Below are 15,579 nucleotides of genomic sequence, written 5' to 3'. Positions count from 1 at the left end.
CGCTCGCGATAATGTAAACGTTATTAAGGGTTGTAGAGACTCACGTCACAATCATGGACGCTTGTGACCGTGTAATTCATGCTCACTTGAAGGTTCTCAAAGGTTGTAGAGACTTACGCCACAATCATGATCACGAGAGTCCCGCTCGTGACCCTGTAACTCATGCTCGTGAGGGCTCGCGCGCTTGAGCGCCTTTCTTTCGCGATCAAAAGTGTCTAGCTTATGATCGCAAGCGTCCTCAAAAAATTGAGGAGAGACTATTGTCATAATCGTGGTAACTCACCATCGTGAGCGTGACCACGATCGTGAGCGTGACCATGATCGTGAGCGTCTCGCTCAGGATTACGAGTGTTTAGCTCGTAATCGTGAACATCCTCAAGGGTTAAAGAAAGACTAGTGTCGTAATCATGGTCACAAGCGTCTCACTTGCGATCGTGAGCTACACAACGATCTTGAGCGTGAGGGCTAACGCGAGCGAAGACCACAATCGTCCTGAGCATGTGACCATAAGTGTATAACTCATGATATTGAGCAAGAGCGCAAACGTGCGTAAAGGTTGTGCAAAGACTCTCCCTTGGAAGGGGAATATTTTGCACTTGGAGGTGAACTTTCAAACAGCGCTCTGTTGCCCTTCAACGAGTCTATCTCAAACGAAAGTTAACATAGTGTTGCTAGAGAAAAAGCTATGTCTTAATTTTAAGTTGTCCCCGAGGGGATTTCCATAACGGGAATCCTGCTGGAGTAATCCCCCGAAGGGAAAACGTTGAGATTGCGATAATCTACAATCCTGTGATTGTAGCGATCCTGTGATTGTAGCAATCTCTGTGGCGATCATTGATCGTCACATAAGACGTCCTAATGGGTGTCTAACATCCGATTGTTGCGAAAGACAATCTGACCAATCAGGAAGACGAGGTGATGAGTGTCCCCCGAGATCATTGAGCAGAATAAATTCTGAACTCATCATTGGATTGTCGCGAACGGTATCCTGAATGACCAGGAAGATGATGTGATGAGTATCGCCTCTGCGACCATTAAACAGAGGGAAAGTCTGGCGATCTGGCGATTATCGAGCAAGCCATGGATTGACAATCGTCCTGGATCTCGCAATCGCGGAGCTGCATACGCGGGTTGAAACATTGCCTGTAGGGAAAGAGAAAAAATTGCGGAATGTTGGGAGACGAGGAGATCGGCAGAAGACGAGAAGACTCGTCGTCAGCATAAGACGAAGGAAGGGCGAACGAGAGGTAGACCTAGTTGACAGCTAAGATGTCAGCCCTAGCTACAGCCACCAACTTCACAACCCGATGTCGTCATGAAGCGCTGAGGTAAAAATGAAGAGAGAATTAAAAATTCCTCCTCTCCGAGGGGGAAGGAAAAAACCCTTCGAGGAATCGTCAGCGCCAAGGAATCCTTCCGATAACTCGCAGAACAAACATCGAAATCTGAAACTGCCACATTACTCTAAAATGGGGTGCCATATCTATACACAAAAGAATGAGTGTAAAGCAATAGTGGTAAATGGCTAAGCCTTGAAGGGAGAGAAAGGAGACGTCCACTCTCTACCGGCCAAAAGTAAAAAGTGGTGTCACTCATTGAACCATGAGTAGGTAAGGGTGGCTGGGGAGCCCCCAACCACCCCTTACCTACCCACTATTAGTGGTTAGGTAGGGTTGCCACCTCACACTTAATATCAAATGGCTGCCTTCCAGCTCCATAGAAAGTAATATCCAATATAAATAGCAGAAGGTTTGTTAGCATGGGAACAAATATACAGTAATCCCTCCCCATTTCGCAGCTCAAGTTTTGGGGCCTCAGTTCATCACGGATTTTCAAAAATATTCATCAAAAATTAGAAAAAATGGTGCGAAAGTTACGCGGGCGCTAGCAGAAGGCAGGGAGAGTACAGTAGAACATCATGAATCAACATGGAGATGGCACGCAACTCAAAATCCACCTCTCTGATTCGCTGGCCATCTCAGCTCCAGAATCTTGCAAGCTGATTGGCCGAGCCGCCGAGATGCTTTACCCAGCATCTCTCTCTGCCGTGCTCCCCGCGAAGGGAGACCGCATTCATTGTTCTCTTTCGCTTGGCTTGTGTTGCTTAGTCTTGCCGCGTGGCACTTCTAGTTGTTTTCTTGTCCTTTTTTAGTGTAAAATAGTGCTTGTGACGCCCTTGAAAATGGCTCCTAAATGTCCTCTACCCACTACATCCTATAGTGAACCCAAAAAGAAGAGAAAAATGATGATGGTGAACGAGAAAGTGAAATTAATGGACATGCTTCAGGCAGGCAGTAGCTACGCGTCTGTTGCCCGCATTTATGGAGTGAATGAATCGACGGTTAGCTACACAAAAAAACATGAAATGAAAATACGTAAAACTGCCTCAATAACGTTCTCTAACGACACTAGCGCATTGTGACTCCTCGTAATAATACGATTGTGCAAATGGAGAATGCGTTATCAATGTGGATATCGGACTGTTGGGAAAAGAAAGTTAGTCTCAATACCAACATGATTCGAACCATATTATTATTATTATTATTATTATTACTATTATTATTATTATTATTATTATTATTATTATTATTATTATTAGCCAAGCTACAACCCTAGTTGGAAAAGCAAGATGCTATAAGCCCAAGGGCTCCAATAGAGAAAAATAGCTCAATGAGGAAAGGAAATAAGGAAACAAATAAATTATGAGAACAAATTAACAATAAATCATTCCATAAACAGTAACAACGTCCACATAAATATGTCATATATTAACTATTAACATCAAAAACAGATATGTCATATATAAACTATAAAAAGACTCATGTCAGCCTGGTCAACATAAAAACATTTGCTCCAACTTTGAACTTTTGATGTTCTACTGATTCAACTACTGTACCCGATTAGGAAGATCATTCCACAACTTGGTAACAGCTGGAATAAAACTTCTAGAATACTGTGTAGTATTGAGCCTCATGATGGAGAAAGCCTGGCTATTAGAATTAACTGCCTGCCTAGTATTACGAACAGGATAGAATTGTCCAGGGAGATCTGAATGTAAAGGATGGTCAGAGTTATGAAAAATCTTATGCAACATGCATAATGAACTAATTGAACGACGGTGCCAAAGATTAATATCTAGATCAGGGATAAGAAATTTAATAGACCGTAAGTTTCTATCCGACAAATTAAGATGAGGATCAGCAGCTGAACACCAGACAGGAGAAAAATACTCAAAACAAGGTAGAATGAAAGAATTAAAACACTTCTTTAGAATAGATTGATCACCACAAATCTTAAAAGACTCTCAATAAGCCAATTTTTTTGCAATTGAAGAAGACACAGACCTAATGTGTTTCTCAAAGGTAAATTTGCTGTCGAGAATCACACCTAAAATTTTAAAAGTCATACAAATTTAAAGAAACATTATCAATACTGAGATCTGCATGTTGAGGAGCCACTGTCCTTGACCTACTTACAATCATACCTTGAGTTTTGTTAAGATTCAACTTCATACCCCATAATTTGCACCATGCACTAATTTTAGCTAAATCTCTATTAAGGGATTCACCAACCACAGATCTACATTCAGGGGATGGAATTGATGCAAAGAGGGTAGCATCATCTGCATATGCAACAAGCTTGTTTTCTAGCCAAACCACATGTCATGTGTATTTACAGTAGTATGAAAAGTAATGGACCAAGAACACTACCCTGAGGAACACCAGATATCACATTCCTATACTCACTATGGTGCCCATCAACAGCAACTCTTTGAGATCTATTACTTAAAAAATCAACAATAATGCTAAGAAACAACCCACCCACTCCCAACTGTTTGAGTCTGAAAACAAGGGCCTCATGATTAACACGGTCAAAGGCAGCGCTAAAATCAAGACCAATCATACGAACTTCCTGACCACATCAAGGGATTTCTGTACAGCATTGGAGATTGTAAGAAGGGCATCACATGCTCCAAGGCCTTTACGAAAACTAAATTGCAAACTAGGGAATAGATGATTACCTTCAGCAAACCTATTAAGACGTTTTGCCAGAAGACGTTCAAAAACTTTAGATAATATGGGAGTTGTGGAAATTGGGCGGTAATCAGTGGGACTTGAGCTACCAAAAACACATTTACATAGAGGAGTAACATTAATAATTCTCCAACAAGTGCTAAAAGCTCCTCTTCTTGCTAACTTGCACAAAATAACAGATAACTTTGGAGCTAAGAAATCTGCTGTCTTTATAAAAAACAAAGGAAAAATACCATTTGGGTCTACACCTCCATAAGCAACAAGGTCCATCAACAGAGCTTTAATTTCATGAGATCGAAAAGCTAAACTAGTTAGTTTAGCCTCAGAAAAACAGGAATGAGGAAGTTCAAGTTTTTCATTACTCTGTTTACTGTCAAAAACATCAGCCAAAAGCGTTGCCTTTTCCTTTGGACAGTGAGTGACTGAGCCATCTGGTTTAAGTAAAGGAGGAACTGTTGCATCTACACCAAAGAGTGCAGATTTAAGGGTAGACCACCATTTATGTTCTTGAGTTGTACCAGAAAGGGTTTCTTTTATGGTTAAATTGTATTCCTTTTCAGTTGAGGCATAAACTCTCTGAGCAAAAGCTCAAAGCTGAGCATAGTTATTCCAGGTCAAATCTGATCTGTTACCCTTCCAAAGATGATAGGCCTCATGCTTCTCCAAATAAGCATGTCTACAATCATCATTAGACCACGGTTTGTCCTTCACTCGGTACCTTAGCACACAAGAAGGGATACGCCTATCTATTATGTTGACTAGATTCTCATTCCAAGGTTACAACAGGATCTACACTAATATATAATTGTGACCAATTCAAGCACAAAAGATCATGCAAAATCCCAAAACCCTATATGATAGCCTCGTTCCTGAATGAAAATCGAACGAAGACAACAAAGGCGATGAAGGCGAAGAAGATGATCCTGTTCCACAAGAAAAACATGGTTTTGTTGCCAGCAAGGGCTGGTTCGAGAAATTCAAGAGGAGGTTTGGCCTTCACAGCGTTCTTTTGTATGGGGAGGCCGCCTCGGCAGACCAAAAGGCATCTCTTTGTTACGTCGAGGACAAGGTCCCGAAATTAATTAAAGAAGGTGGCTATCCCCCGGAACAGGTGTTCAATATGGATGAGACTGGCCTCCTCCGGAAGAGGATGCCATCCCGGACGTTCCTTTACAAGGACAAAGTAAAAAAGCCAGGGTTCAGGGCCACAAAGATCGCGTCACTCTCCTCATGTGCGGGAATGCCGCGGGCTTCATGCTCAAGACCGGTTCAATTTACAAGTCATTGAATCCTTGGGCTTTGACAAACAAAGAGAAAGCCTTGCTGCCCGTCTACTGGATGAGTAATAATAGGGCATGGATAACCAAAGCCCTCACTCTCGATTGGTTCGTGAACTGCTTCATCCAGCAGGTGAAGCTGTACCTCGCGGAGAATGGGCTGCCCTTTAAGGTCCTCCTCTTGATGGACTGTGCAGGAGGACAAGCAACGGATCTCCATTATGACGGGGTCCAAGTGGAGTTCCTGCCCCCCAACACCACTTCTCTCATACATCCAATGGATCAGGGGGTCATCGGGCCTTCAAGGCCCTCTACACGAGGTCCACGATGGAGGGCCTCATCTCCTCCATCGACGAAGGCGACGAGGACTTCAGCCTCAAGAGATATTATCGGGAATATAACATTGCAACGTGCCTGGCCAACATTCAGAACGCTCTTAATGAGATGAAAGAGCAAACACTGAATGCAAGTTGGAGAAAATTATGGCCAGACGTTGTTCCTGACTATGAGGGATTTACGGCAGACGAAGTTCACCACTCCGCCGTAGATAAGGCTGTGAGGCTGACATGGTTAGTAGCCAACGAAGGTTTCTCTGACATGACGACGGAAGACATCAACTCACTGATCGAGTGCCAATCGGAGCCCCTAACCGACGAGGACCTTGTCGAAATGACAAGATCAGCGAATGAGGAAGAAGAAGAGGCAGCCAACGTCGGTGACGACGACGAAGTTGAAGAACGTGGCCTTACCTTAGACAACCTGCAAGAGCTCTGCAACATGGCACTGAGTCTGCAACAAAGGGTGCAGGAAGTCGACAATAATATGGTAAAAGCCATCGAATTTAGTAACCGTATTAACGGTGTAGTGGCGTTGTACAAGAGCATCTTTGCTCAGATGAAAAAACGTCAACAACTTCCCATCACGATGTTCCTAGTGGGCCGAAAACCTTCTGCATAAGTATCAGATACTCCTACTGCTGCCTCTCCAGCTTCCCACCGAGCCACTACACCGGCCCCTGCAGTTTCTTCAGCTCTATCGGAAGCTGCCGTTGACGATCCACCGCCTCTATCAACTGACGATGAGGCGTCACCTGAGGAGCAGTAAAGCTCTCATAAACCTGTGCCGTAAATCATCTTCACCTTCTTCACCTCCATCATACTGTACAGGTGTTTCATCGTCATTTGTCAGGATTATCGTTATTTATCAAGATAATCGTCATTATTAGAGGTGAGTTACGTATCTTGTTATAGGAATAAAAGAGTTCTAAAAACATATCTACAGAATATACACATACACTATTTATATCTACATATGTATGATGTACATGTACACTTACTCTCTATTTATACTATTTATATATTATTTATGTATAAATGTAAATGTACATAAAGTATACGTAATGTATTAAATACTGTACTGTATTTATATTACAGTATTTATACAGTACACTACAGTATTCTATTTTATGCACAGTATATAATTTATATTATCAATATCAATTTATATGATTCTTTAATGTTCTAATAATAACATATGTATTTATAGGGTTATTATACACTTATTGTTATTATATATACATGTACAGTCCATGTACACAAAAGAATGTACGCATTCGAAAAATAGGGAGGGAACCTACTTTGCGATTTTTCACCTATCGTGGTCGGTTCTGGTCCCTATTAACCGAGATATGTAAGGGATTACTGTATATATATATATATATATATATATATATATATATATATATATATATATATATATATATATATATATAGGTAGTAGGTTGGCCAGGGCACCAGCCACCCGTTGAGATACTACCGCTAGAGAGTTATGGGGTCTTTTGACTGGCCAGACAGTACTACATTGGATCCTCCTCTCTGGTTACGGTTCATTTTCCCTTTGCCTACTTACACACTGAATAGTCTGGCATATTCTTTACATATTCTCCTCTATCCTCATACACCTGACAACACAGATTACCAAACAATTCTTCATCACCCAAGTGGTTACTGCACTGTAATTGTTCAGTGCCACTTTCCTCTTGGTAAGGGTAGAAGAGACTCTTTAGCTATGGTAAGCAGCTCTTCTAGGAGAAGGACACTCCAAAATCAAACCACTGTTCTCTAGTCTTGGGTAGTGCCATAGCCTCTGTACCATGGCCTTTCACTGTCTTGGGTTAGAGTTCTCTTGCTTGAGGGTACACTCGAGCACACTCTCCTATCTTATTTTTCTTCCTCTTGTTTTGTTAAAGTTTTTATAGTATATATAGGAGATATTTATTGTTGTTACTCTTCTTAGAATATTTTATTTTCCTTTTTTCCTTTCCGCACTGAGCTATTTTCCCTGTTGGAGCCCCTGGGCTTATAGCATACTGCTTTTCCAACTAGGGTTGTAGCTTAGTAAGTAATAATAATAATATATATATATATATATATATATATATATATATATATATATATATATATATATATATATATATGTATATATATATATATATATATATATATATATATATATATATATATATATATATATATATATATATATACTGGTCGGTTCTGGTCCCTATTAACCGAGATATGTAAGGGATTACTGTATATATATATATATATATATATATATATATATATATATATATATATACTGTGTATATATATATATATATATATATATATATATATATATATATATATATATATATATATATATATATATATCTACTTACAAACAGCACTGAGAATTTATTAAGTTGGTATATATATAAATATATATATATATATATATATATATATATATATATATATATATATATATATATATATATATAGCAATTAATAGATTCTAAGAGGTAATTGTAAGTTGATATATATATATATATGTATATATATATATATATATATATATATATATATATATATATGAATGTATGTATATATATATATATATATATATATATATATATATATATATATATATATATATATATATATATATATATATATATATATATATATGTATATATATATATATATATATATATATATATATATATATATATATCAACTTACAAACAGCTCTTAGAATCTATATATATGTATATATATATATATATATATATATATATATATATATATATATATATATATATATATATATATATATTATACATACAGAAACATACATATATATATATATATATATATATATATATATATATATATATATATATATATATATATATATATATATATATCAACATACAGAAACATATATATATATATATATATATATATATATATATATATATATATATATATATATATATATATATATATATATATACATATATATATATATATATATATATATATATATATATATATATATATATATATATATATATATATATATATATATATATATATATATATATATATATATATATATATATATATATATATATATATATATATATATATATATACACATACATACATATGCCAAGGCACTTACCCCGGTTTTGGGGGGTAGCCAACATCAACAAATGAAACAAAACAAAAAGGGGACCTCTACTCTTTACGTTCCTCCCAGCCTGAAAAGGGACTCAACCGAGTTCAGCTGGTACTGCTAGGGTGCCACAGCCCACCCTCCCCCCGTTACCCACCACAGATGAAGCTTCATAATGCTGAATCCCCTACTGCTGCTACCTCCGCGGTCATCTAAGGCACCGGAGGAAGCAGAAGGGCCTACCGGAACTGCGTCACAATCGCTCGCCATTCATTCCTATTTCTAGCACGCACTCTTGCCTCTCTCACATCTATCCTCCTATCACCCAGAGCTTTCTTCACTCTATCCATCCACCCAAACCTTGGCCTTCCTCTTGTACTTCTCCCATCAACTCTTGCATTCATCACCTTCTTTAGCAGACAGCCATTTTCCATTCTCTCAACATGGCCAAACCACCTCAACACATTCATATCCACTCTAGCTGCCAACACATTTCTTACACCCGTTCTCACCCTCACCACTTCGTTCCTAACCCTATCTACTCGAGATACACCAGCCATACTCCTTAGACACTTCATCTCAAACACATTCAATTTCTGTCTCTCCGTCACTTTCATTCCCCACAACTCTGATCCATACATCACAGTTGGTACAATCACTTTCTCATATGGAACTCTCTTTACATTCATGCCCAACCCTCTATTTTTTACTACTCCCTTAACTGCCCCCAACACTTTGCAACCTTCATTCACTCTCTGACATACATCTGCTTCCACTCCACCATTTTCTGCAACAACAGACCCCAAGTACTTAAACTGATCCACCTCCTCAAGTAACTCTCCATTCAACAATGACATTCAACCTTGCACCACCTTCCCTTCTTGTACATCTCATAACCTTACTCTTACCCACATTAACTCTCAACTTCCTTCTCTCACACACCCTTCCAAATTCTGTCACTAATCGGTCAAGCTTCTCTTCTGTGTCTGCAACCAGTACAGTATCATCCGCAAACAACAAATGATTTACCTCCCATTCATGGTCATTCTCGTCTACCAGTTTTAATCCTCGTCCAAGCACTCGAGCATTCACCTCTCTCACCACTCCATCAACATACAAGTTAAACAACCACGGCGACATCACACATCCCTGTCTCAGCCCCACTCTCACCGGAAACCAATCACTCACTTCATTTCCTATTCTAACATATGCTTTACTACCTTTGTAGAAACTTTTCACTGCTTGCAACAACCTTCCACCAACTCCATATAACCTCATCACATTCCACATTGCTTCCCTATCAACTCTATCATACGCTTTCTCCAGATCCATAAACGCAACATACACCTTACTTTCTGCTAAATATTTCTCGCATATCTGCCTAACTGTAAAAATCTGATTCATACAACCCCTACCTCTTCTAAAACCACCCTGTACTTCTAAGATTGCATTCTCTGTTTTATCCTTAATCCTATTAATCATTAGTCTACCATACACTTTTCCAACTACACTTAACAAACTAGTACCCCTTGAATTACAACACTCATGCACATCTCCCTTACCCATATATAGTGGTACAATACACGCACAAACCCAATCTACTGGTACCATTGACAACAAAAAACACATATTAAACAATCTCACCAACCATTCAAGTACAGTCACACCCCTTTCCTTCAATATCTCAGCTCTCACACCATCCCTACCAGATGCTTTTCCTACTCTCGTTTCATCTAGTGCTCTCTTCACTTCCTCTATTGTAATCTCTCTCTCATTCTCATCTCCTATCACCGGCACCTCAACACTTGCAACAGCAATTATATCTGCCTCCCTATTATCCTCAACATTCAGTAAACTTTCAAAATATTCCGCCCACCTTTTCCTTACCTCCTCTCCTTTTAACAACCTTCCATATATATATATATATATATGTATGTATGTATGTATGTATATATGTATATATACATACATATATATATATATATATATATATATATATATATATATATATATATATATATATATATATATATATATATATATATATACATATATATATATATATATATATATATATATATATATATATATATATATATATATATATATATATATATATATGTATATAAGAAGAAGCTCAAATGGGGAAATATCAAATTAAATAAATTTCCTTCTCAGTGGAAAAGTCAATTTAGTCAAAGATGTAACAGTGTTAAACAAATTAAAGTCAAGTAACCATAGAATGTTGAGATGCAAAATTTGTATAGATCTAATGAAAGAAAAGGAAAAACAAAGTTTAAGAAAGAAAAAAAATTGCTCCTGTAATGAGAAAAAAAATTTAATGAGTTTAGTTTAGCAATGCAAAATAGGAAGCCTACTTCCAGCTACATTGTGTAATTAAAGAAAGAAGAAACCGACTGTAATTTAACAAAAAAAATTATTGGAATCATCAAAGGAGATATGTGGAAAACAACATCAATGAAAACATAATAAAGAAAAGATTGGAAATGAGGGTGAAATCCAAAAGAGATGAAATAGAAATAGAAGAACCATCCAAAACAATATACATACTAAAAATCCCAAGACATTCGTAACCACAAGCAGAACAAAATTGAGGAAACACTAAAGAAATGAAGAAGCATCAAATTGATGAAAAGAAGACTTGAAATAGGAGACAAATTTGTTTGCTTTATAGGATGAAAATGGAAATTATTATCAACAAAAGAGATGGAGTGATAAAAATGGCAGAAAATTTCTATACAACGCTATACAATAGTGATATAAGAAATACTTTGCCAATAGAGAAAAATTAAAATTCTGAGCTGGTACTATACGTAAAAGTAGGAAAAATAAAAAAAAAGAATTAAAAGGCATGAAAAGAGGCAAAGCATCAGATTTAATAATATATGGAGGAGATTTCATAGTAGTAAATGTCTGCAAGAATTGGAAAAACTTTATCATTATACTAATTCACAAAAAGGGAGACAATATATTTGGAAAATTATAGTCCAATAAGTTTACTCCAAGTAACATAAAAAAATATTTACAAAGATCATATTAGTTCAAATAAAAAAACAGCTAAAATTTAATCCAACAAGAAATTAGGCGGGCTTTAGAAATGTGTATTCAACAACTGACCATATCCATGTAATTAACAAGGTAATGGAAATGTCGACATACCTGTAGTATGAAAAACCACTATATATGGCATTTATAAACTATGAGAAAACTTTGGTTTCTGTTAAAACTTCAGCAGTAATGAAAGTCCTTCAAAGAGAAGGAATAGATGATTCTTATGCTAGAACATTTGAAGATATCTATACGTGAAGTACACCAATTCTAAAACTACATAATGGTAAGGACAGTGAGAAAATTCTCATTAAGAAAGGAGTTAGACAGGGCGACCCCATTTCTCATCATTAAAATAAATCTTTCATACATAAACTTTAGAAACGTCATAAAGCCTTAGAACATAATCTAGTTACACATCAAAGAGCCAAGGAAAGAATGATGATGGGATTAACACTAAGAAACAGAAAAAGAGCAACATGGACATGAGAGCAAACTAAACTAGAGGATATTCCAACATGCAAGGAAAAGAAATGGACATCATATATTAGATGGACAAAAAGAACAACAAAACAGGTCCCTAGAGATGGAAAACAAAGCAGGGGAAGAAAGAGAAGACAATGAATTGATAAGCTAAGAAAATTTGTGTGTATAGACTGACACGGAAAGACCATAAAACAGATTTGTGTGAAAGGACATGTCTAAAGCCTTCGTCCTCTTTTAGACTAGCAATGACTGATGATGATGATGATGATATATATATATATATATATATATATATATATATATATATATATATATATATATATATATATATATATATATATATATATATATACACACACACACACACACATATATGTGTGTTGAGCTATAGTTAAATTTTTATACAATCTTCTTTAAATGCCATTGTCTTAAGAGTAAATTTTTTTCCTACAGGAATTCTCGTGGTGCAGATCAAGTGGGAAAGACCACTATGCTGTCAGGGTCAAGCCAAGGCCATGTGGTAGCAACAGAGTTTATGCATAGCCATCTCTGGGAAGCATCATTCTTGTGGAAGTGTGCATGATTTTAGACACTGAAGGGCAACATGTTCCATCAATTCATATTCTCGTATATGGCTGTTTTTGGCTTGATAGATTTGTGTAATATGACTCCTTTTGAATGCTCAAGGTCCCCATCTTTTACCTGTAAGTTAGCTGTAGTTGCTTTCCCTTTTAACAATTTGGGTTTTGTCAATCAGTATACATTAATGTAATGTTGGTGAATGGCACCTTTGGGAGCATTGTGGCAGCGTGTACGGAGTAGCATATCCTGTGTAATTTACACATCTCATCTGGCCTTAAAATTTTTTGGATTACGTTCACACACACCTCCCATGGTCCTCCGGGGGCATTACTGTTCCTCATCACTAGGGTCACTACTAGGTTGGGCTCACTATAGACACTAGGTTGTATTCTTTGGTACGGTATTTTCGGAGTGACACCTCCGCTGATGATTCCTCGCAAGGCCTGGCTTTCCTCTTTGTAAGCTGATTAAAAATTATAAAATATTTCATATTCATATATATTTCTTTCACCATTTTCTTCTAAAATGGGCAGGGGGGGGAAGCCAGCAAAGTATCGTTTCTTAACCAGCCCACAGATAATAACTTAATTATAATTTTTACCACCTACAGTGATATCTAGTTTTGTGAGAGTTGTTTATTGTGTGCCAATAGAACCACTAACTGGCTAATTTTATATATGTAGACTGATTAGGTTGGGATAAATAAATATAATGTACCAGTCATAATTAAATAAGAGAAAATCATATCACCCTTACAAAAATATTACTCGAGATTAATAAAAGTAAATGAATTGTTAGGTGACTTCTTAACTGGAAAATGATTATTGCAATGGAAACAATACAAGGAAAAAGAGGGAAGAACTCCTGAAGACATGACCTCTCATTTGACAGAGTTAAGGTTTGTTAGTGGTTTACTGCTTGAAAACAGCAAAATAAAAATACTATAGCAATTGCTTTCATATGAACACATGTAAAATTGATATGTTCTACATGATTTAAGAAAATGTATGTTATATTTATTACAATAAGAGAACTTACTGGCTTACCAGAATGAACTTTCATGTGGCCATTAAGGCTGCTTTGTGATGAAAATATCTTATCACATATTCTGCATGGGAAGGACTTTTCAGGAATCAAAGATCTTGTTGGATAATTGCCTACAATAGCAGCCTTTAGTTCTGATTCCTCTGTTACCCATTCATCACAATTATATGATCTGTGGAAAGAAGTAGGGAAATCTGAAATTTTAAGAATATACACTGTTTCATCACAAACCCATCAATCTGTATTATACAACCTTCATTCGATGTACAAATGTTTGCTGGTATGCAACCAGAATAGCTAGTGTGGCTATTGTGGAACGTACACTTTTAAGCCATCAGTACATAAGTAGTCAAAATTCTCCTCATGGTTTCAAGTAGCTTTGGTCAGTCACTATTAACTACTAGAATTTTCCCAACTTTGGTTAAATACATTTTAAGGTTCTACTTCATTTATATATAATTTCTATTCATCATTTACACTTACTAATATCAATCATATGAATTAATAGACTTTTATTTTTTCCCTTGAAAATTGTATTGATAATTAGGAATTATTCAAGGTTGTGTCCTCACAGCTTCCAGTACCAAGCCAAAGCAAAGGTTGATGATCCCATGAGGTATAGTTTCCCATAGGAAAACCTCTTACAAGAATCATAAAAATTGCAAGGATCTTCCATACAGTGACTCCAGTGCTCTACATGTAGTTAGCATTGACATTTACCCATGTCTTTTAATCACAGTAGCCATCATTGTTCTAGTAAGTAGGTTTTTTCCTTTTATTGGATTCTTTCTCTTTGATTGTGGGCTTGTCTTCACCTGCATCAACATGATACTTCCATTTGCAACCTATATCAGAATAATGCAAGAACTTGGGGGGGGGGACACTGGGAGGCATATTATTTGCATTTCAGATCCCAATGACATGACTTCATCTACCCTAAATGTCACTCCTAATAGACATAAAGAGGATGAGTTGTGCTTCATCTGGGCCAGTGAACATGAAAAGCTTATAAAACTCTTACCAGTCTTCAGACACCCTTATCTCCTGATGCTCCAGTGACTGGAGAGGGCCCATATCCACCACTGTCAAGACACTCACTACTGTTACAGTAACCCAGATATAGCTGATTTCCACCCATTTGTCACCAATAGGGATTTTTTTTTAAACCTAAGCAATGATGCTTGACTAATTAAACATGAAAAGTCTTCTTGAGGATCAATGACTGGTCTGGTAACATCTTCAATCTTTAGCATCTACTTCTGCTGCAAGACTGAAGGCACAACACTGAAAGTCAGACCTCTGAACTTCTAATAGTCATTCCACTTTAAGATAGCTTGTATCATTCAAATCTTGAAAATGATGCCAGAAGATTAACTGCTTAATTTCAAGGTATCAAGCATCACAATTACTAAGTTACTCATTGATATATATATATATATATATATATATATATATATATATATATATATATATATATATATATATATATATATATATATATATATATATATATATATATATATATATATATATATATATATATATATATATATATATATATATATATATATATATATATATAT

At 36.3% G+C, this 15,579-nt stretch overlaps 1 protein-coding gene across 4 annotated transcripts in view; it reads right to left on the bottom strand.

Annotated features, from left to right (window-relative positions):
• LOC137631776 (myoneurin-like) overlaps positions 1-15,579 on the bottom strand; it is a 262,298-nt gene that overhangs the window by 91,016 nt on the left and 155,703 nt on the right. For all 4 annotated transcript variants that reach the window (XR_011041946.1, XM_068363734.1, XM_068363732.1 and 1 more), the window contains one exon: positions 13,999-14,168. Coding sequence is in view for 3 of the 4 variants with exons in the window: in XM_068363734.1 (XP_068219835.1) it covers positions 13,999-14,168 (170 nt within the window). In the remaining variant the exon portion in view is untranslated. The remainder of the gene's footprint in view (positions 1-13,998; positions 14,169-15,579) is intronic.

The sequence above is a fragment of the Palaemon carinicauda genome, chromosome 40 (assembly GCF_036898095.1).
Source record: "Palaemon carinicauda isolate YSFRI2023 chromosome 40, ASM3689809v2, whole genome shotgun sequence".
Lineage (NCBI taxonomy): Eukaryota > Metazoa > Arthropoda > Malacostraca > Decapoda > Palaemonidae > Palaemon > Palaemon carinicauda.
The sequence above is the reverse complement of the archived record's forward strand: the minus strand, read 5'-3'. Positions and strand labels throughout refer to the sequence as shown.